The 23968-nt window shown below is 35.7% G+C and overlaps 1 protein-coding gene across 1 annotated transcript in view; it reads left to right on the top strand.

The window, feature by feature from the left end:
• The first annotated feature begins 3707 nt into the window (after positions 1 to 3707).
• The window catches only part of DNAAF6 (dynein axonemal assembly factor 6), a 32028-nt gene continuing 11767 nt past the window's right edge, over positions 3708 to 23968 (top strand). The window contains 5 exon segments of the mRNA XM_033201372.1: positions 3708 to 3716; positions 4930 to 5070; positions 8719 to 8791; positions 10980 to 11085; positions 14993 to 15089. Coding sequence (XP_033057263.1) covers positions 3708 to 3716; positions 4930 to 5070; positions 8719 to 8791; positions 10980 to 11085; positions 14993 to 15089 — 426 coding nt within the window.

Here is a 23968-nt window from a genome sequence, read left to right as displayed (position 1 = left end):
GTGGTTCTTTATCACCCTGATTTTATTTACTATATATACTTTAATTAATAAAATTTACTATCTATTTGAATAGTCTGTAATTCAGAGTTTTCACTAATTTACCTAGACTTTTCTACAATTAACTGATGTCAAAAGCCATTTTTATTGATACTATGGATGGAGGCAAATAAAATAGAAAGCATGATCTCAGTCTTACAACCAGTCTGACTTTAACTCAAGGTTACTGATATTGCTTAAGTGCTGTGGGTCTGGAGCCAACCTGGTTGAACTTTTTCAGCCCCTGACTGGCTCCAGTGTTAGGGTAATGAGCTGGTTCTGGAGTGTCAGTTGCTTTAGCTTATTGTGGCTAGTAGATGGTCCAATCATGCTTCTATTTATGAAGACCCCAAGTACTCAGGTTAATGTGGGAAAATCAAAGGCTCTGTCTGGAAAATGTTGCCATTAGCATTGGCCTAGCAAAAGAAAATGAGAGAAAGAAAAACAAAGAGCTTAGAAAATTTATTTTCTAAATGACCAACTCTCAAAGACAGTAATATATTTTGTTTTTACTGAAACTCTTAAATTTTCCTTAGTTTAAATTTATTCTTGGCCTATGTAAGTGACAGTGCCAGATTCAAACATTTTAGGCAGTGTGGCTCCAGAATCTTCTTTTTTATTTTTTATTTTCATTATTTTATTTATTTATCTATTTTTGAGGCAGGGTCTCACTCTGTCTCCCAGGCTGGAGTGCAGTGGCCCGATCTTGGCTCACTGCAACTTCTGTCTCTGGGACTCAAGCTATTATCCTGCCTCGGACCCCTGAGTAGATGGGACCACAAGGGCACGCCACCGCGCCCGTCTAATTTTTGTGTTTTTTATAGAGTCGGGGTTTCGCTATGGTGCTCAGGCTAATCTCGAACTCCTGAGCTCATGTGATCCATGAACTCACCTTGGCCTCTCAAAGTGTTGGTATTACAGACATCAGCCGCCACACCTGGCCAGAATCTTCTTTTTAAAAATCACTACACTGTACTATCCAAGTAGGGCAAAAGGAAGAATACACTCCAAGGTACAAAGGCAGGAAATGGTAGAGTATGTTTAATAAGCAGTTAGTTTTTAACACAGTATGTAGGAGAATAATAGGAGTGAAGGACAAAAAATTACGTTGGGACTATATCCTGAAGGACCTTGATTGCCAGACTCAGGATGAACTTAAATATATATCACATTTAGAAATAAAAGATAGACCTATAAACTAACACTGCATAGTTCATTGTAGTAAAGATAGTTCACTACAAATAGTTCATTTGTAGTTCCTAAAAAGTCCTCCTGTTTTAGTTTTTCAACTGTGATCTACTTGTGTCAAATGAACTTAATAAATGTTTCTAATCAAGTTTAGTAAGTTATTCTTAGTATGTTAGACTTCTTAAAAAGCTAGTAGAATCTTCCTTTCCATTGAATTTTGAATGCTTTTTTCTAAAAATTCACAAATTACTTTTCTCTTTTGATACTTTGAACCATTTAACTAGTTAGTCACAAAATATTTGGGATTCTTTTGTTTCTCAAAATACAATATCAACAAATTTGTCATGATTTATTTATTTATTTTTGTTTTCATGATTTATTAATTTGTGTTTACAGATTATTATTACATTTGATATGGTAAAAATACTTTGGCTAAAGTGGTAATTTTATTTTTATATTTCTATTTCAATTGAGCTGTAGTGCAAATCTATGGCATTTTATTCTAGCATAATTTGGAAGTCCAACTGGACGTCAAGAAGTCTAATTCCTAATATGCATCAGATATATAAAGTGTTACTAAGAATTATTGTGAATAATTTAACAAAAACAAATGTACACATTCCAAGGAGGACCAGCCCCTTCGAAGTAGTCACTTTTGGAGGCTAATCTGTTTATTCTAATGTGGTTGTTATTGCTAAAATTGCTTTTGAAACTTCTGTTTTAGAATCACCTTGAGGCATGTAGCACATTCTTTTGAATATCCTCAAAAAAGAAAATCTTCATATTTTGAAAGTAGGCATGATATCTAAATATATCTAGAAATCACTTGGTGACAGATCTGATGTGTAATCAAACCAAATGATACCATAATGATACCTATTTTCTTGGTGATACATATGAAGGCAATTCCAAATAAAAAGAAAAATCCCAAAATATTTTGAGCATGATAGCATAATTTACATCAGTGTATAACCTTCCAAATGACTATTTTGAAATATAACATTCAGATGAATTTAATCATGCTTCATTCAGTATTAATCAACTGCTGACTATGTGCCGGCTCCAGTTATTAAATACACTAAATCTACAGGTATAGCTTCCCACTGCTCACACTGGCCTACTTCCCACCTAATGAGAACCAGGCCAGAGTTCTTTCCCAACTAACTGGTAGGGATTTAGAATTAATCTGGTTTTTCTAAATCCAGTATCCAATGTACCAAAGGAACCATAACATTCCTTCATAACCTCCACTGTGGGTACCTAGGTGACATGAGAAAGCCACTGACGCAGTGCCTGGTGTGTTTTCTCTTTTCCAGCTGGAAGTTTGAGCCCTATTCTGCCCTATTCTGAACCTTCATCTCTAGCAGTCAACTTGTGCACTGTCCTCAAGAACTGTACCCCACCTTCTATAGGCCAGCGTCCTTCTTCACCCTAAATAGTTCTACCTGTAACCATTACTTCAACGTTTCTGCCCCAAAGCACTGCTCATGTCCAGGAACTCCTGCTGCCATGTCTCTGCCAAGCAGATAAGACCACATAAATTGTAGTTCTGACTACTACCTCAGACACAATATTTGGAACTTTAGAATACCTACTTATGGGTTAGCTTTGCTGGTCCCAGTTTATTCTTCTTTCATTGGCCCACCATTGAACTTTCACATACCTCATGATCAAACATCTGTGGGTACTGATACTATGTGTCAGATAATGATATTTTTATATAGCATTTCTTATTTTAGTAAACTCACCTGCATTGCATAATTTGATCATCACAACAATTTTGTAAAAGTATGTAATACTGGTATAATAAACAATTTCTACTATATTTGTTTTTTAAATATCTCATTTGCACCATCTCAACTCAAAATACCAATTATATAATTGCATCAGATACCTGGATGCATTTTTTCCTTTCATTGTCAAAGGTTGAAATTGTTACAATAAATTTTTGCTTTTAATATTAGGTAAATATTTAATGAACACGTAATCAGCTAGGAATTTAAAAATATAAACAGGATCCTCTTTGTTTTATTTGTGTCAATTATTCATTTCCATTGCAGACTACCAGACTCTACTGTGAGAGAAAATTGTTTTATTACCTTTTATTTCACTTTTCCAGTTTAATGACTTTCCAATGTAATGAGTTTTATCATTAACTTATTCCACATCATTATTAGACATGATAGTCATACCCAGCAAAATAAAACTTTTAAATAACTAATAATAACCAACATATGTTGAGTGCTTACTTTGTGACCAGCACTGTTCCAAACTCTTTCACTTGTGTTAAGCTACTTAATTCTTGTAACAACCCTAAAAGATAGACACTGTTATTATCTCCATTTTATCAATAAAGAAAATTAGATAATGGGAGTTTAAATAATATGCTGAAAGTCACAGAGCTAAGAAAGTAAATGATGGATACAAATCCAAGCAGTTGACTCCAGAGCCCCTACTTCTAACCGCTATGATATATTGCCTCTATGCTACAGGTACAGGGCAATTTAATATTTACTTCATACCCTCAATGTCTTTGATAGATACTAGGATCAGTTTTCTATTTTAAAAAGAAAGTCAAAATAATGGCAAAACATAATTTAAAAAACCAGAAGATTTGTAAAACACTATCTGCATGCAGATTGATTTTGACAGTAGCAGCACACATTCGAGAATCCTTTTGTATTACTGTTCTAGGCACAAAGCAAAAATTTTGGAGATCATTTAATAAAAGTACTAAAGAAATACTTCCCATGAGTTAATTTTATTACCATGTTTTCAAAATGTCAGCAGAAGTGTAAAAAAAGATTCCTATTATATTTATGCCCAAATCACTACCAACAGATCTAATTCTACAGTCTTTATTAAGGTTATTCATAAAAGTCTGACACCTCTAACATTTTTAAAGATCCTGAACTTCCTACTCCAAATACAACTGCAGAGATTATTAAAAAGACTGCTGTCTGAATGGTAGCATTATAGGTAGTTATACTTTTCTTATTTATACATTTAATGTATTATTTCCTAAAAAGCCCACAATAGACATTTATAGTATCACTGTTATAATCAGAAAAACAATTTTTCATTGAAAGTCAATGAACTAACCCATTGGAGCTCTCAAATGGCAATATAATGCTAGGCATCATCAAAGGTTAATTAAGAATTGAAATAAAGCAGAAGATACAGGCCTGCCTGAGGCAAAAAAATGTGAAATGAATACAGATCATCAGGGCATGTCCCTCAAACGACATATTTTTCAGTTCACTTAGTAGAATACACAGCCTAAACAGCATACATGAGACAAATAAAAAGACAGTCTAAAAAATATGTTCCCAAATGATGATACATAATGTATCATACACTTTTTCTAGAGGTAGGGCTTAAGAATCTGCATTTTAAACCAACTCCCCCAAGTGATTCTTAAGCACATTAAAACCCAAGAACCACTATAGTAGGTGCTCAGTAAGTGCTTGTTAGCTTGAGTATGACATTTTAGTAAAGCAGGCTGAATGTTTGAGTTTACTTGGTGCTCCAGGTCTGTGAGTTAGCAAAATACATATATTTGAAGGAGTTTAAAAGGATTTCCAAGGAAGTATAAGAACCAATGGCGTGACCGAGGGAAGAAGGGAGATATGACAATAAAACATCTTCATGTCTTAAATAAAACAGAAAAGTAAAATACCTCTTTCTGATTATCTTTTTCTTCAGATAGTGGAATCTGAAAATATGGATTCTGAAAATATGGAGACAGAAAATATGGACTTTGAGAGTGTTTCTTCAGTTACAGCTCTGGAAGGCCTCTCTAAGCTACTTAATCCTGAAGAAGAGGATGATTCTGACTATGGACAGGTGGTCATATACTTACAGTTGAATTAGTTTTGTTTATGGGAAGTTGTGGAACCATATTTGAACAACCTGTTCCCACCTAGCTGTGGGAGCAGAGCTTTGTCATTTGATACATTCATAGGAAGCTACAAGGCTGATTATGCATGACAATGTAACCTCTAGTACATTTCTAGCAAACATAATTATATTTTTCTAAACCACCTGAACACTGAATAGGAAAATAGTTCTGTAACTATGGTAGCAATAGCCACATTTCAAAATGTTGTCATTTATATTTATGGCTAAAGAATGCCTGACAACCATTGCAGAGTGGTAGCTAGGATTGTTTAAGCCTAGACGATATTTCTATAAAACAAATATTTTCAGTTATACAGTATTAATTGGACCCCCAAGTACCAGTCCCTTAATTTTTTAATTTGTCTACACATTGACGCAGAACAGAAAGTTTTTGAGCCAAATAATAGGGCAAACTAGCTTCAGCCTACCAAGATTGTCTTCCCAGTAATGCACAAATAAAGTTATGGAGTCTAATTAGTTGAGTAGCATTTGGGGTCAGGATAAGTAATGCCAGGAAGGCTTGCAGTAGCAAGATGGGCTTCATTTTAGGTAGAAGAGTTCCTTGAACTGACCTTTTACCACTCCAAGGTTACTGCCAGTATTCCCAGAACAATTAAAACACGTTTATATAACTCCCCTCTCTCCATTCTCCTATTTCTTAACTATCAGTGAGCCTTGGCTATCAGACTGCCTATGATAGGGCAAACAAAATTTGGGGCAAAAAATCCCATACTATAACAGAATATGTCAATTTGCATAAAATTATTTTAATGAAGTGTTTTGTTATATGACAAATTTACCATGAATAAATCATCTTTCACAAACGTATATATCAATTTACTCCTCCCAAAATTTATTTTTGCCACAATGTGGAGAAAAAAGCAAGCTATGAACAGGCAGCAAATTCAGTGGCTCAGACTGACACTGAACTGAGGTACCACCCTAAGGAAGAGCTTAGGTGGAATAGGGCAGAATAAATAAGATGTGAAATGGAAATAAGATTTGTAAAAGAACTGAATCAGCTTGGAGCCAGGATCAGGAACCAGGAAGTTTTAGTCAGGGAAAAGTCTTAGTAGAGGCTGAACAAAGGAACATCAGGATATTAAGGACAGCATTGGCTATACACAACAAACAGGACACAGGAGAAAAAGTTAGGAACAATGTATCAGTGAAGTTGGGAAGGCAAGCTCATTTTTGCTACCTTAGTTGAAGTAGCAGAATAATAATTTTCTGGAGCCTACATGCTAGGAAAGGTAAGGTTATGCCATATAGAAAAAGTATATCAAGTATTTGAGAAACAGTGACCTTGAATATAGTGAAGTGGAACTTGTAACTGGGACAGATTCAAACATAAGGATTTACCCTGGTTACAGAGCCTATTCCATTGGTGTTAATGGTTGGAGGTGTTTATTGCATCTAGAGGTGTTTCTAGGAGGAAAGATGAGTGCTTATGAGATTAGAGACTAACATAATATTACTGAGTTGTACAGTTTATAAAGGAAAATTACTATAATAATGTATGATTCTGTATATCTGGGTTATAAGCAATTTTGAGATAATTGGTCATTCAGACACTACAGTACAGATATCATTAGAGGACACAAAATTAGAGTATCAGAACAGTGGGAGAATAATTAATGTTTCTAATGAACTATTACATTTTCCAGGAGAGAAACTGCTTTTCATTTTTTAGCATGTATTAATCTTGGGAACTGTGGGATGATTACAAGAGTGATGTGTTTTTGAAAATATGCTCTCTGAAAACAGCAAGAGAACAGTTGCATACACATTGCTTCATTTACACTATCCCTTTTCTATATGACTTGTTAAGAATCTGGGAGATTGGGGAGAGAATGTCTGTCATTTTTCAAATCCATGAGGGGATCTTAAGGCCTGTGGGAAATAAGGTTCACTGCTCTTCACAGACATTATAACGAGGATGTTCTGTCTTACATATTACAAAGTGGCATGAATTGCAATGATAAATTGCTCAGATAATTGGCTGTAGATTAATGGTAAAGGCTCAAATGATGTTCTAACAGAAAACAATTGCCAGATGGTTTTTAATGTTTTTATGATCCCATTCCATCTTTTAACTTGAAATTTTTATTTTTAATCATTTATTTTCATTAAATTAATAAATTGAAATTCCTATGTGTTCTGAGCCAATCACTGTCCATGGAGAGTATACCAATTTTTGTCATGAAAGTCCAAGATTTTTTTCTACTGCTTTTAATTTTATGTGGAAGGCAGCACTCAACAAGAGGCCCTCATGTTCTGAGAAATGCTTTACTCTGATTGACTATTACTGCTCTGATGATTAATAATTTAAGAAAAGTACTACACATTTATATGACTTTAGTGATTAAAAAGAGGGAAAAAAAGTCCCAAATATTATCTTGGGATTTTCACATAAAAATGCCTGTAATGCCTTAACTGCAGACACAGCACTTTTGGAACACCTTTTGGAAAGGAATAGTTACTGTCTCAGACACTTTTGAGATATTATAGATTAATTTCTGATTTGTAACTTTTGGAATAGTTTCACATAATAAAGACCCACGTGAGCTGTTCCATCAGCTTTCAAGGACAGACACTACTCTCCTTGCCCAAACAAGACATTCTAACTTTTGTACATGTCTAAAGTCTTAGGAGATGAGGACAGGGGCCTGAAAAAAGAGAGATAGAGGTGCTAGTTGGCCAGTAGGCAAGAAGATAATAATTTTTTGACTGCCAGCAGTGGAGTGAGTTGGTGCTGCAGGGCATGACATCAGCAAAAACAATTAGTAAGAAATTGGGATTTTCTTGAAATATCAAAAATCCCTGAGACAGGCCAATGAGGTGGTGTCGCTATAATAATAGTGTAATATGTGTTATACTTAGTTGAAAAAACGAAGATTGCTTGTATTGGTGAATCAGGGCAAGTCCTTTGGGGATGTGCATGCTTGTGCAGAAGATGGAAAAATAAACTTTTATGAAGACTGAAGTACATCAGCATGTATTAGAGACTATTAATTTGTGGTTGCTGTTTAAATCCACTAGTTCAGTGTCATGAGGCGGTGGGACAGGGAAGTGTTTCATACCTATAGTGGAAAAAAGTAAAAGCAGTTATCAGGGCTTTTGAATGATTAATTTGAAGTCTGAATACTTAGCTTCTGCTTAGTGTTAGTTTTTATTTCTATAAAACTTTCACATACTCTGTCCTCCATCTGACTACAACCAGACACTGCTAAACCCCAAAAGTGTCAATGCCTTTATACTAATACTTGGTTCTAACCTTCATAGAGATGAATGTGGCTCATTCCTCTATCCCAGTGATACATGAGTCACTGAGCTGGAACTAGGGATTTAGCCTGACCAAAGATCAATTCTGCCCTAGAGTCTATTAAACCAAAGACTTTTTGAAAGAACAAGGAAAGCATATTCACAATAGTACTTGGCATCTGTCTTTCTGTTGTATAACAATGATGGGTAATTAAACTGGAAAGCTCCATGAGTTTTTTGATGGAAATCCTATCAAATTTGTAGTATCACTAGTCATATAGGTTATACAAGTATTAATTATAGAATAGTGAACCTTTTCTCCTCCCTCAGACAAATGGTTTATCTACTATTGGAGCCATGGGTCCTGGGAATATTGGACCACCCCAAATAGAAGAACTCAAAGGTAAGTTATTTAACAAAGCAGTATAGATCAATATAATATTTTCCTTGGTAGAAAAATTATAGGGACAGTAAGACATACTAATACTAGTGTTTATTAAGATGAACTAAATAACAATGTATTGTATACTTGGACATTGCTAAGATAGTAGATTTTAAGTATTCTCATCACAAGTAAATGATAAGTATGTGAGGTAATCCATATGTTGATTAGCTTGAGTTAGTCATCCACTGTGTATACATATTTCAGAACATCATATGGTATATCATAAATATATACAATTTTTATTTGTTCATTAAAAATGGAGAAATGAATAAATAATTTTTAAAAAGAGAAAAGGTGAACTAAAATAATCGTGGAAATGATGAATAGCCATTTACATATAAAGATGCTGTTTTTACTCTACTACTGCAGGTAAATAGTTTTTCTAATAATGGAAATATATTTGCCTTGAATTATCCACATTCCTTGCATATTTTCTGAGATAGAAGACCAAGAAAGTCATGTGTGGTTAGATCATTTTTTATTTTTTAGGGTCTATTTACCAAGATGCTTAGCTTCTTTACATTCTACCTTCCTATATTCTAGCAATTTCATGGAATTCATTCGTTGAGTTATTTAATAAATATTTATTGAGAACCTATTATGTATCAGGCAGTATGACCATCTCTGAGACTACAATGCAGATCAAAACAGAAAAAGTCCCTGTTCTGATTGAGCTAATAGATTTTTGGAGAAGACAATAAAACAAGCAACTACACAATTTTATCTTACATTAAGATGCTTATACATTGACATCTTTGAGTTTACTTATTTAAAAAAAACAGGTCCAATAAATGAGGCTAAATAATATTTTTACATTTCCCCAGCATTTTGAGCTATACAGTTTTACAGAGTTGAACATTTTACAAATCTTTAAAAATATAAAAAGCTTTAATTCTGTTGGTCATGATCGCCATTAACCAGAGGATAAGAAGGGAGAGGAAGTGAATTTCATTCATCATTTTAGTTAATTGCAAAAGATTTGTCTGGACAAATGTTTAAAATAATGGCTAAAATGAGGTCTAAGGATGGTTTTAAAATTTCAGTTATTATTGCTATACATACTCAAGAGGCTATTTGCCTTACTCAAGAGATATTCGCTCCATGGCAGACTAGTTCACATTTCATGTATTTCTGTGCTGCCTGTATTTCTGATAATGTAGGTCTAATAATCTTTAAATTCTGAAGGCAATGATTCATATGTAAAATGTTATATATAAATCTGTAGTTAGGCTTTACAAAGCCCATGCTAGATAGAAGCTGGTAATTTCAAAAGAATTGCCAGAATTGAAAACCTGACAATTGGGTACATTTCTGGGAATGCTTAAAATGACTCAAAGCAGTGTTCTGCACCTAATGCAGGTCTCCATTGGATGCTACAATAGTTAAAACAATGTAAGCTGGGTTTTTGCATGCCTATGGAGCCTATCCACTTTTAAACATTTAAAGATGACATGCAGAAACCCAACCTCATGCTCAGCTCTGCATAAAGGACAAGTGATAGAGATTTTCTTTAAAGCTTGTGTCTACATGAGGAAAATCCTGGACTAAAAAAGGATCATTGTATCCACTGCTTTCAGTTTCTTCAATTGATATTATTATTTTGAGAATTATGTCATGCTTGCATGGAAAAGATATCAAAGGGTTTTTGTATAGTAAAAACAATGCAAGATAAGACATTTCTCTCCACATCTGATTGATTGTAGTTGTGATTTTTTCTTTTACATAAAAACATTTTTAAATATAATCCTATTTATGTTTCTGGAAAAAGGTATAATATTTCTTTTCATATGTATATGGAGAGAGAGAGAGAGAGAGAGATTGGAATGATATACAACAGAATAATAACCAGAATACTAACATTGATCATCTCCAGGCAGTTGGATTGTAGATTATTTTCTTCTTTTCGTTTATGTGTTTTTGCCAAATTCTCTACAGTTATTATTACAATTCTATAATGTATTGGTTCTGTATTGATAGAAACATTTAGTCAGTAGTTACTAATTTAGCTTGTTTTGACCAGAAAACAAGCTAGTGATTACAAATAATGTTTTATTTCAATGATCCCAAACTGAGTGTGAAGAAGAACAGGAGCAATTTAGAGAAGGAAAAAGCATGAGCTTCAGCTTTATCTTCCCTTTCTTCACAGTTAACCCTGAAACCAGTGAGGAAAATAACGAGGACATCTGGAATTCAGAAGAGGTTCCAGAAGGAGCAGAACATGATGATATGTGGGATGTTAGAGAAATCCCAGAGTAAGTCAAATGAAGCCAGGAATGTCTTTAGGAGTTTAAGTTAGCTGTGTCATCTGATAGCATTTTATTTTTACAAGATTCATAAAGTAACATACCACATAAAAGATAAAACTACAGTGACACACAGAAAGCATGTGTAATTGATGATTTTTTTCCTTCTAGAGCAGAAACAAGTAATAAAGCATAACACCTTCCTTTCAGTTATTATCTAGCAAAAAATGAAAAATAGTCATTTCCATTATACATTTATATTTAATGTCAGTTTGCTGTATAATGTGGAACTAGCAGTTGGAGAAAGCCAGCCCATTAAATTGCAAGCATTCATACAAACTAAATTACAATGCCATGTTTATTGTCAAGGACTTGCTTTTAATTACTCAATGTTCCACAATTTCGGTAAAAGGCTATGTTCTCTCTACAATTATCAATTATTACCCAGACTTGTTTACTAGACATTCTAAGATTATGTTTAGTATTCAGTGTGTTTTGCAAGCAGGGTTCAAGACTTGCTTTGTAGCCTTTCCAATACAATCAAGTTATAATATGAAATTTATAATTACTATAAAAAGCCTTTTATTATGATTTTAAAAGCACTCATACTTTTAATGAACCTTAAAATATATTTATATACATAGATGAAATTATTGGTCAAATAGACTAAGCTTTACATATATGTATTTTGAAATAAAATTTGGATTGACTATTTAGAATAGCAGGGTAAAACAAAGCCAACACTTACTAAATTATAATGTACTATATAAATTTTTAAAGACTTCTATGGGAAGTGATCTGACAAGTTTTCTAATACTGAATACAAAACTATCCAGTAAATATGTATATTTATATATATATTTATGTAATTTTTATATATTTATGTATTTTTATATATTTTTATATTTATATATTTATATATCTATTTTATATATATTTATATTATATTTTATATATTATATATTTATATATTTTTAAAATATTTATATATTTATATTTTATATATATATATATTTTTTTGAGACAGAGTCTCCCTCTGTCACCCAGGCTGGAGTGCAGTGGCACGATCTCTACTCACTGCAACCTGCACCCCTCCTGGGTTCAAACGATTCGCCTGCCTCAGCCTCCCATGTAGCTGGAACTACAGGCACATGCCACCACGCCCAGCTAATTTTTGTATTTTTAGTAGAGATGGGGTTTCACCATGTTGGCCAGGCTGGTCTGGAACTCCTGACCTAAGGCGATCCGCCCGCCTCAGCCTCCCAAAGTGCTAAGATTACAGGCATGAGCCACTGCGCCCAGCCAAAATTATCCAGTATAAAACAAACAAACAAACAAACAAACAAACAAAAAGCTCCGTGCTTCCATCTTCTACATAAGTTCTGAAAATAGAAGCTGTGGGAGACTGCACATAATTAACTAGAAAGAAGTATCCAGCTTTCAAATAAACAATGTCAAGACCATAAACCTCATAAAAAATCAAAGGAGATTTTAAAACATTTCTTAGAGAATGAAGAGAGCAAATTTGAGGTTATGTTTATATAGTGCCCACATATCCATATGAAAAGTAATAATTAAGTCACTTATTTGTCATATTGTCTAACAAATGTCAAATATCCATATGCAGCAAACTTCAAATTTGAGTAATTTTTCCCTTTTCATCCTGATGTTTGATGTTAGGTAGATAGAACATCCATGAAAGCTTTAAATGAATAATAACTTCAGGTTATTATGAGGAAAATTGCTTTATAAGATTTTTTAAATCTTTGTCTTTTACCTTATGAAAATACATTTTAAAATTTCTCAATGGATACAGAGGAAAATAAGTAAAGAATATGAACAAACATTTCAAAAAAGAAGAATCACAAGTTGCCAAGTAAAAAAACAACAAGGAGCTGAGCTAAGGCACTGGCCTTGGGGAGAAGTATGAGGGTCTTTATTTGAGTGAGTTTTGAATGAAAAGTTGGTATTTGGTTAGATAAAATTGATGAGAGGAGTGCATCAAAGATGATGCTGAAGTTATTAGCTTGGGTGACTGAGGAAATGATAATGCCATTAACTTTGATAGGAATTATAGGTTAAGAAGAATCTGTGAGTTTGTCCCTTCCTTCCTTCCTTCCTTCCTTCCTTCCTTCCTTCCTTCCTTCCTTCCTTCCTTCTTTCCTTCTTTCTCTCTTTCTTTCTTTCCTGACACAGAGCCTTGCTCTGTTGCTCAGGCTGGAGTGCAGTGGTGTGATCTCGGCTCACTGCAACCTCCGACTTCTGGGTTCAAGCGATTCTCCTGCCTCAGCCTCGCAAGTAGCTGAGACTACAGGTGCATGCCACCAGGCCTGGTTAATGTTTTTTGTATTTTTTTGTAGAGACGAGGTTTCACCAAGTTGGCCAGGCTGGTCCTGAACTCCTGGCCTCAAGCAATCCACCTGCCTCAGCCTCCCAAAGTGCTGGGATTACAGGCGTGAACCACAGCGCTCAACTAAATTTGTTTTTTTTTCTTCGCCAACACCTCACCCCTCAACTCCGCCCATTGTTCACTGCAGCCTCAACCTCCCTGGCTCAAGCAATTCTCCCACCTCACTCTCCCAAGTACCTGGGACTACAGGTGCACACTTTATTTTTGTGAAGACTGCGTCTAACTGTGTAGCCCAGGCTGGTCTCAATCTCCTGGACTCAAGCAATCCTCCTGCCTCAGCCTCCCAAAGCACTGGATTACAGTTGAGAGCCACCATGACTAGCTGGTTTTTGATATGTACACTTTGAGTTGTCTTTGGGACATCCAGACAAACCTATGTAGTAGGCAGCTGGAAAATTGTGTCTGGAGCTCAGGATAAGAGCAGGAGCTTGAGCAAATCCATTTAGGAGTAATGAACATATAGATCAATCCCTTCTGTTTGTTTTAACCTGGCTTCACCTTCATAAATACTTGGTAGATGTTATAGCCTATTAAGAGAAAAGTGTCCCATAGCAAATGGTTGCTTATTGTTAGCCATGTTCAAACTCAGAGAAATCCCTCTTTTACTTTTGGGCGTTCCTATTGGCAAATGGTCAGAAGTTCAATCTAGTCCTTTAGTCTTACTATCCAGAGATTTACAATTTCTTCGTTAAGGTAGCATTAAGCAAAATAATAATAATAATAATTTGTAAGTATTTGTTTCATTCTATCCGAAGAGATGGGGTACCTTGTGGTGGGTGCTTCTATAAACCATTCTATTCCTGGCCCAAATTTGGGAGGGAGGAATGATTTGTGAATTGTCATGTGAGGGGTGAAATATCAGGAAATCTTTCATTAAATTCAGAATTCTGTAAGACTAGATTTTAAGCACTGTAGTGTAGCTGTGCTGACTACATTACCAGTGTTTCTATTGTAGAATTTTAGCCGTAGAGATCATTTAGTTCAAATTCACCCCTCCTTCCCATAAATCATACAAATGTAGAAACTGAGACCCCATGAGTTTGTGACTTGACCAAGGTCCACAGTTAATGACAGAAACAGTACTAAACCTGAATTTTCTCCTCTGCTCTGCGGTATAAACTTAGCAGAGGAAGGTTTCTATCAATCCCTAGGTTATGGACTCAGTATTTTTCTGAGCCATTGCTTTTCAGGAACAGACTTTCCCTTTTTTCTTCTACTTTGAATCTTATTAGAAGTTCCCTCAATCTATTTTGTCTAGCTCTAAAACAGTTAAAGGTTTATTTTAGAAAATAATAGCAATCCTGCTTTTCAGTGTTTATTTTTGACCACATTTCTAGACTTCTTTTCCTTTATGCTCTATTATATGCCTGAAGACCTGCAACCACTTTATTTATTTAGTCTTTGTATTTTTTCTAATAGCATGTCCTCATAAGTTTCTAGTTTTCTGTTCTTTGACAGGAAATTGCTCTTTCATCTGAGTCCCTATAATCATTGATTTTTTTTCAGGTATGAGATTATATTCAGACAGCAGGTGGGAACTGAAGATATATTTTTAGGGTTGTCAAAAAAGGACTCCTCAACAGGTTGTTGCAGTGAACTAGTGGTAAGCCTTTCCTCCCCTTCTTCATTTTCTATATGACTGTTGTAGCTAAATTGACTGACTATTGTATACATAATATTGTAGGCAAGGTTGTAAACTCTTTAAAAATCATGGTTGCTATGTTTCAGGTACTAGGGGAATAATGGGATAGACAGTTTAAAATTGTTAACTTGTACAAAATAAACTAAGTTTACACATTTGTATGAGATTTACAGATAAACATAATAGAATCATATGACACAATGCACAATTTCTAATTTTATTGCTATTAAAACTTCCCAATTGGATTGGACTGGATTTTCTTTCATCCTAGTTCCGTCCCATGCATGCCAACGGATTGGTTAACTTCTGATGAATTGACAGGCAATCAGAATGAAATATCTCCTTCCCCGCATCTGTCTTATCTCTTATTTCTGTATTTCTTATAATGACTAAGCTTACAATGTGGTTAAATCCCACAAAAAGGGATTTTCTAATTTTGGGATCTGACTTCTGATTAAAAACATTAAGAAAGACATCTAAAATGTTACTTTGCTTTCTTATCTGAATGACGCTACAGAATGTTGAGAGCATCCTTTACCACGTCACTGTTTCTGTATAACAGTTGTAGCAATACCAACAATATCAATGATACCACCTTATTTTTGCTTATTTCATCCTCATAATGACCTTGTTGAAAAATCTGGGCCTAACCTAGAATGTGGAATTTGATTCATTTTAGCAACATTAACAAGTAATTCTTGTGTTAAAAATTTATTTTTTGAGATCAGGAACTAACTTTGTTTCTATTTTTTTTTCCTCCTTTCTTACAATACATTATAGAATACTGTGGTGCCCATGGGAGATGCGTAATATTTTTTCCTTAAGCAAATGATAAATGGAATTTCTCTTTTGCATGAACTTCAGGTTTTCTCTTATTAGCAAAATCTAAGACATTCAACTGAATCAAGTAACATAATGGGAATAGTGGCTTTAAGTACCTCAGGAGATTTTTCAAACTCTAATGAGTTAAGGTTTCAAGTAATCTTGAAGTAATTAGCTCCCAGGGTTTTACTAGTAATATTGAAATTCCTCTCTCTTAAATTATTGTTAAATTGTGTTTTTGATGTGTAGTGTTGGGGATTGCTCTAAATTCTGGAGGAGTTCTAGACCCTAAATAAATAAAACTGTTGCAAGCCTTACCGTTTCTCTCATGCAAAAATTGCCTCTAGTTTTAATAATAAAGGTATCCTGAATGAAGAATCTCAGAAACTAAATCATACCTTATAATGGAAATATATGGTTTATCTAAAACTCAGTAAGTATATACAGAAGACTTGGTATTTCTCTCAAATGATTTTATAATCAACTGGGGAGACAAAACTAACAAAAATGAACTAATTTTATTATTAAGAATTAAACTCAGTGTAAACAATTATAAGTCTACTAGAAGTTCAGAAGGTTGGGATAAGTCATGGACACCACTGAAAGGCAGCAGCAAATAACACATTTGTTGATGCTATGGCACTTTGTCACGTGTATACTGTTCCTTTTCTCTTTCTTTCCTTTATTTCTCTTTGTTTCTTCATTTATTAAATCTTTAAATACTTAGTGAAAGTTACTACACACCACAGACTGTCCTAAATACTAGAGATACAAAAATAAATGATAAACAATCAATTGTCCTCAAGGAATTTACAGTAAAGAAGATTGACACCTAATAAATCACTGTAGTTCAGTATGGTAAGTACATATTTAGAGGCATATACCATGAATAGAATGATGGTTACCAGAGACTGGGAAGGGTAGTGGGCAGTGGGGGGTTGGAAATGTGGGGATGGTTAGTGGGTACAAAAATATAGTTAGATACAATAAATAAGATCTAGTATTTGATAGTACAACAGAAGGATAACAGTCAGCAATAATTTGTTGTACATTTTAGAATAACCGAGGGAGTACAATTGGAATGTTCATAACACAAAGAAATGGTGAATGGTTTAGGTGATAGAAACCATCCCATTTACCCTGATGTAATTATTATACACTATATGCATGTATCAAAATATCTCATGCACCCCATAAATATATATTTCTATTATGTACCCATAAAAATTAAAGATAGAAAAATAAAGGCATATATCAGGTACATAGTGACATAAAGCAGGAAGGGATCAACTTCAAGTGGATAGTATTTCTACAATGGACAACATTCTAAGAAGGGCATTCCAAGCAGAGGTAAGAAAGAGCACATGGAAAGGTATCCAGGCATGAAATAGCATGGCATATTTGAGTAAGCAGAGAATATAACAAGAATAAAGAGTAAGTGTGGGTAATAATGGACTAATAAGCTGACTCTCAAAAAAGATAAAAGCTTGTAGCTTTTATTTGTAGCTTGAATGCTATCCTGTAGGCATACTAATGACACCATCCACTATCATTGCTTACTCCACTGACAAGACTCAGAGTAAATAGGTCATTGAGCCCACCTCAAGTATTTCTTGCTCAAATGTATATGCTTATCATTCTTGTTGATAATATTGTGTTTCCTTGAATCTAAGACATCATAAAATTGTAAATGCGCCATTGATTTAACAATAACAATGTTTCAGAGGAAAATAGGTGTAATACCATATTACACCACCATTGATTGTGCAGTGCATCTCAATATCAGAAGCATTAAAATGTGGGAAAAATTGTACCTGAGAATTGCCTGAATATATTATTTGAGTCCTGGACCTGGTCTATATGTAACAATCCAATCCAAAAACTTTAAGAAGAAAACCCTTACTTAAACCGAGTAAGGCAATAGGAGTACAATCTATTTACGTACAAGAAGTGATTTAGGGTTTAAAAATTCACAAGGGCCATCCTTTCCTTTACCCTCCCCAGACTCCAAATAAGAAAGCAACATTTATGAATGCTAAGTCAAAGCAACGGTCCTAAGCAAAATTCTGAATTAGGAATGTCTTCAGCAAACCCTTCGAACCTCAAACCCAAAGAGCCCCATTATCCAAATACTCCCTGCCCTATTGTTATCCTCTGCAACTGCTTTACTCCTGAGTTTGTAGCCACCAAACTCCCTTGAGTTAATCTATATTAGGTATTTTAGAGCCAGAGCTAGCCAGTGGGTTACAGGTTTGTTTTGTTTCTAGCTGTCAAGCTTTTTTTTTTTTTTTCCCCAAATAAAATTTTTTTTTTTTTTTTTTTTTTTTTTTTTTTTTTTGAGACGGAGTCTTGCTCTGTCGCCGGGGCTGGAGTGCAGTGGCCGGATCTCAGCTCACTGCAAGCTCCGCCTCCCGGGTTCACGCCATTCTCCTGCCTCAGCCTCCCGAGTAGCTGGGACTACAGACGCCCGCCACCTCGCCCGGCTAGTTTTTTTTGTATTTTTAGTAGAGACGGGGTTTCACAGTGTTCGCCAGGATGGTCTCGATCTCCTGACCTCGTGATCCGCCCGTCTCGGCCTCCCAAAGTGCTGGGATTACAGGCTTGAGCCACCGCGCCCGGCCCCCAAATAAAATTTTATGAGTAAGCCCAGTGTAGTAAACATAAAAAGTACCACTGCCTTGTTTAAAAAGGTACTATCACCCATGAGGCAGCTCTTAGGAGAATGGCTGAGGCTCCCTGGAACACAGTTTGAAAGATGCTGATCTAATTTCTCATCCTGATTACAGTTAATAAACTAAGGTCAGGCTTACAAGGTTCCAAACACTCATATACATTAATGGAAAAATAATAAGAGATCTAGAGGGCTTCTTTTTCCTAGGTGACATATATGCTTTTATTTAAACCCCACGAGTGGAAGGCCCTAGCTTGTTTCATTTTGTTTTGGTTTTTAATTTTCTTTTTATCCTCGCTATATTCTCCATCCCTCTCCCTGAAGCTCTCACTGTGATGGGTGGGATATTAGGTTGGTGCAAAAGTAATTGCAGTTTTGCTATTATTGACTACTGGTTATTGCTAGACTGACTGAAGTACTGGACCTCTTGGGTGCTAGTTGAGAGTGTGGAAAAAGGAACTATAGATATCAAAATATGTAGCAAAATACCCTAATTCTCCATAGGATTATTTGTGGCAGGAAATGGGATGGGTGTATTGGAAAAATAGGTCAGCAGATTCTCATTTTCACCCATGGTGCCAAAATCCAAAAATGAGTGGGGCTAAGGTTATTGGTATTCTGCCAAATTACCCATTGTTTGTTCTAGGAGAGGAGAAAGGCAGCTTGCAGACAGCTTGATGCTCTTTGACCTAGAATGAACACGTATTTTGATGTTTTACTTTGATAGATCTATACTGATAAGGGGACATTCTGATATGACCCAAGAAACAAGCCACTAAGCCTATTTTTTCCCCAACATCACCTCCTCCCTAGGATATGATCCTTCCCCCATCTTTAAATCTCACTGAGAATAGGATGAGAGTCAAGGATGGGATAGAAGTCAGTCACCATCTGGCAGACAGACACAACCAGCAGTCACATGTTTATCATATGTATTTATCTCAGAAAGTGCTATCAATCATTTTGAGCAAAGTATTTGCTCATCCTCTAAGAAGTCACTTGCTTCCTGAATGGTCTGCTCTTCAAATCCTGATTGCTTTCTTAAGGTTAAAACAGTTACATTTGTTTAGTTTTTTTTTGTTTGTTTGCTTGTTTGGTTTTTTTTGGACAGAGGCTCACTCCGTTGCCCAGGCTGGAGTGCAGCCTTAGCTTACTGTAGCCTCTGCCTCCCAAATTCAAACCATTCTCCTGCCTCAGCCTCCCGAGTAGCTGGGATTCCAGGCATGCACCACCAAGCCCGGCTAATTTTTGTATTTTTTAGTAGAGATGGGGTTTCACCATGTTGGCCAGGCTGGTCTCAAACTCCTGACCTCAGGTGATCAGCCTGTCTCAGCCTCCCAAAGTGCTGGGATTATAGGCGTGAGGCACCGTGCCTGGCCTATATTTGTTTACTTTTAATGAAAAAATGGATTTGGCTGCTTGATAATGAAATAGATTTTGTTTTCCATTCTATTCCATTCTAGAGGATGGATCTAGTTTTTTTTTTTGTTTTTTTTTTGTTTTGTTTTGTTTTGTTTTTGGTAGGCTTCCTGATTGTGTTAACCTTGTTTGATTGGTTGTATACCAGACCATGTGGCAGAGGGAAGGATATTTGATCTACAATATGATTCCTTATTATCAGTTTGAGGCAGCACAGTAAACCTTCAATTAAATTTCTAATAGTTGTCTCAGTAATATATTCATAATATATATTTATAGTTAATGTCATAACACTCCTTCATAATGATGGTGGTTGTGGGACATGGTAACAAATACTTCCTTAAAAGCTAATCTAATCATATAGACAGTATATTTCTGATTATGAAAGTAATATATATGTAAAATTTTAAGCAATACCAAAATTAGTAGAGTTGATGATAAAAGTTCCCCATAATGAGATGGAGAAAAATTGAGAGAGTGTGTGTATTTGAGATAGGCTATGGTCAAGGATGGAATAAAGGTAAAGGATGTCATATACATATTACTTGATATATATATCAGCAATTTTACATTTTGATTATGTCATTTTGAGATTTCATCAAAATATCTGAATCACATGGTCTGGAATCCTTGAGCTGGACCTGGCAGAAACTCCTGATTCCATGCAAGCAGATTCACAGATTGACCTTGGAAATTACCGATACTTGAGGGATGAACAAAGCTAGAGGAACTGAGAAGGATATTCAGAGATGGGAGGGAAACCATAATAGTATCGGCTGCTGTCAAGCATGATTAGGATGTAGAAGGAACTTTGAGATTTGTCAATTAAGAAGTCTTTGGTGATCTTTGGAAGAGAGCAGCTTCAGTGGCATGGTCAACACCAGATTAAAGAAAGCTGAGAAGAGACGAGGAAGTGAGGAAGAGAAGCCAGCAAATATAGATTGTTCTTTGAGGAAGTTTAGCAGAGAACGAGGAAATGATTATTAAGAAGGAGGCAAGATTTAGGGGAGTTTTTTTTAAGATAGGAGAGATTTATGTATGCATTTCAGCTGATGACAAGAATCCATGCATTCATCCATGTAATATTTATTTAGTTCCTACTGTGTGTCACTAGAGCTAATGAACAAACAGTGAAAAAAAAAAAAAAGTAGTCATGGTATGGGCCCCTAGGTGGAGGCATTTTTGGTTGTCACAATGATTACAGAATTTTTTGTTTTTTTGAGATAAGGTCTTGCTCTGTCACCCAGGCTGGAACGTAGTGGCTTGATCTCAGTTCACTGCAGCCTCGACCTCCTGGTTCAAGTGATCCTCCCACTTCAGCCTCTCCGGTAGCTAGGACTACAGGCATGTGCCACAATGCCCTGCCAATTTTTGTTTTTTATTTTTTGTAGAGATAGGGTCTCATTATGTTGCCCAAACTGGTCTCAAACTCCTGGGCTCAAGCAATTCTCTCACCTCGGCCTCCCAAAGTGCTGGTATTACAGGCATGGGCCACCATGCCCAGATGATTGCAGGATATTATTGTCATTTAGTATTCAGGGCTAGGGTTGCCTTAAATCTTGCAATAAGAGGTATAGTCCTCAAGAATGAAGATTGTCCTACGCAAAATGCCCCTATTGCTTTCTTCTAGTTTAAAAACACTGATTAGATAAAGAGAGATTGAAGATATGAGGGTGCTGCTACTCAGCAGCATTCCACCCTGTTGACTACTCTCTTTTTGTTTTTTTGTTTTGTTTTGTTTTTGTTTTTGTTTTTGTTTTTGGAGACAGAGTTCCGCTCTGTCGCTCAGGCTGGAGTATAGTGATGTGATCTTGGCTCACTGCAAACTCCGCCTTCTGGGTTCAGGCTGTTCTCCTTCCTCAACCTGAGTAGCTAGGACAGCAGGCACGCGCCACTACACCTGGCTAATTTTCATATTTTTAGTAGAGACAGGGTTCCCCGGCTGGTCTCAAACTCCTGGTCTCAAGTGATCTGCCTGCCTCGACCTTTCAAAGTGTTGAGATTACAGGCGTGAGCCACTGCACCTGGCCTGCTCTCTCCTTGAAACAGTTTTCTCTTTACTTTAATGACCCCATTCTCACTGAGGAGTGAGGAAAGACTTCACTCTTTTCTTCTAAAATCACTAGGCATTCCTCCTCGCTTTCGCTTCCAAATCACTGGCTCTTCCTATTCTGCCTTAAGTTCTCTGGAGATTTGACCTATGTCTTTTTTTTCTCTACCTATTCTCTTTTCACCTAGTCTCATAGCTTTAAATATCATTTATCTCTATAGTCCTGAACACTTCCATGAGCTTTGGATTCATAAACTATTTACTTGGCATCTCTTACTTGTTTAATAGACAACTCAAACCTAACATGTCTAAAACAGAACTCTTAATTGTCTTCTGTAAACCTTTTTCTCATTCATCTTCTTTGTGGCAATAATATTCACCCAATTGTTCAAGCTAAAAACCTAAATCATCCATCATTCCTCTTTCCTTTATACCTCATGTCTAATCCATCAGCAAGTATTACTGGGCTGTACCTTCAAAATATATTATAAATCCATCTAATTTTCATTACCACTGCAATTGCTATCATGTTACTAACCATCATCATCTCTATCTGGACCATTATGAGTCTCTAATGACATTATCTCCCTGCTTTGACTCTTCATTCCCTATAGCCTTTCCACACAGAATGTAAGAGATTATTTTTAAAAGTAAATAAGGGCCGGGCGCAGTGGCTCACGCCTGTAATCCCAGCACTTTGGGAGGCCAAGGCGGGTGGATCACCTGAGATCAGGAGTTCGACACCAGCCTGGCCAACATGGCAAAACCCTGTCTCTACTGAAAATACAAAAATTAGCCGAGCGTGGTGGTGCACTTCTGTAGTCCCAGCTACTTGGGAAGCTGAGACAGGAGAATTGTTTGAAACTGGGAGGCCGACGGTTGCAGTGAGCCGAGATCATGCCATTGCACTCCACCCTGGGTGACAGAGTGAGACTCCATCTCAAAAAAAAAAAAAAGTAAATCAGACCACATCACCTCTTTGCTTACAGCCCTCAATGGTTTCCTGTTGCGCTCATAGAAGAAAATCCAAACTCCTTATCTTAAAAGTAGGGAAGGGCCCTGTGTGATCTGACCCTTACCTACTTTTACTGTTTCATCCAATGTGACACTTTCTTCCTTGTTTGCTATGTTTTGCTTATCCTGGCCTTCTTTTTGATCCGTCAATATGCCGAGTTATTTCCCAATTTCTTGTTATTCATTCCACCTGGGTATTCCACCCAGTCCCTCAGATAATGAACTTTTACTTCTTCCTTTCCAACCATTTTAACCTATTTCTTGTTTAATTGCATGTTAGTACCTCCAGAACTATATTATGTAATAATAGTGAATACTGAACTTTATTTCTTATTTCTCATTTTAAATTTTTAAAAATTAAAAAAATATGGGTAAGTAATAGAGATACACTATTCAGCCATAAAAAAAGAGATCCTGTCATTTGAAATAACATGGATGGAACTGGAGATCATTATGTTACGTGAAATAAGCCAGGCACAGAAAGACAAACATCACATGTTCTCACTTATTTGTGGGATCTAAAAATCAAAACAATTGAACTCATGGACATAGAGAGTAGAAGGATGGTTACCAGAGGCTGGGTGAGGTCGTTGAGGGAGGGGAAGTGTGGGGTTGGTTAATGGGAACAAAAATATAAATTTCTCACTTTAATTGGAATGGTTCTAGTGTTTCTTCATTTAGTTAGATACTGACTTTTGGGTTATGTGTTAAGGATCTGTTCATCTATTCTGATTTTAAGAGTTCTAAGCAAGAATAGATGATGAATTTAATCAAATGCCTTTTTACCATTTGTGAAGATCATATGATTTTTTAGTTTTTATCTATTGGTAAATTATATTAGCACATTTCTTAATATGGAACCAT

This window comes from Trachypithecus francoisi, unplaced genomic scaffold (genome assembly GCF_009764315.1).
Source record: "Trachypithecus francoisi isolate TF-2019V2 unplaced genomic scaffold, Tfra_2.0 Lachesis_group6, whole genome shotgun sequence".
NCBI lineage: Eukaryota > Metazoa > Chordata > Mammalia > Primates > Cercopithecidae > Trachypithecus > Trachypithecus francoisi.
Note: the sequence above shows the minus strand (reverse complement) of the source record. Positions and strands in the feature narration are given on the sequence as shown.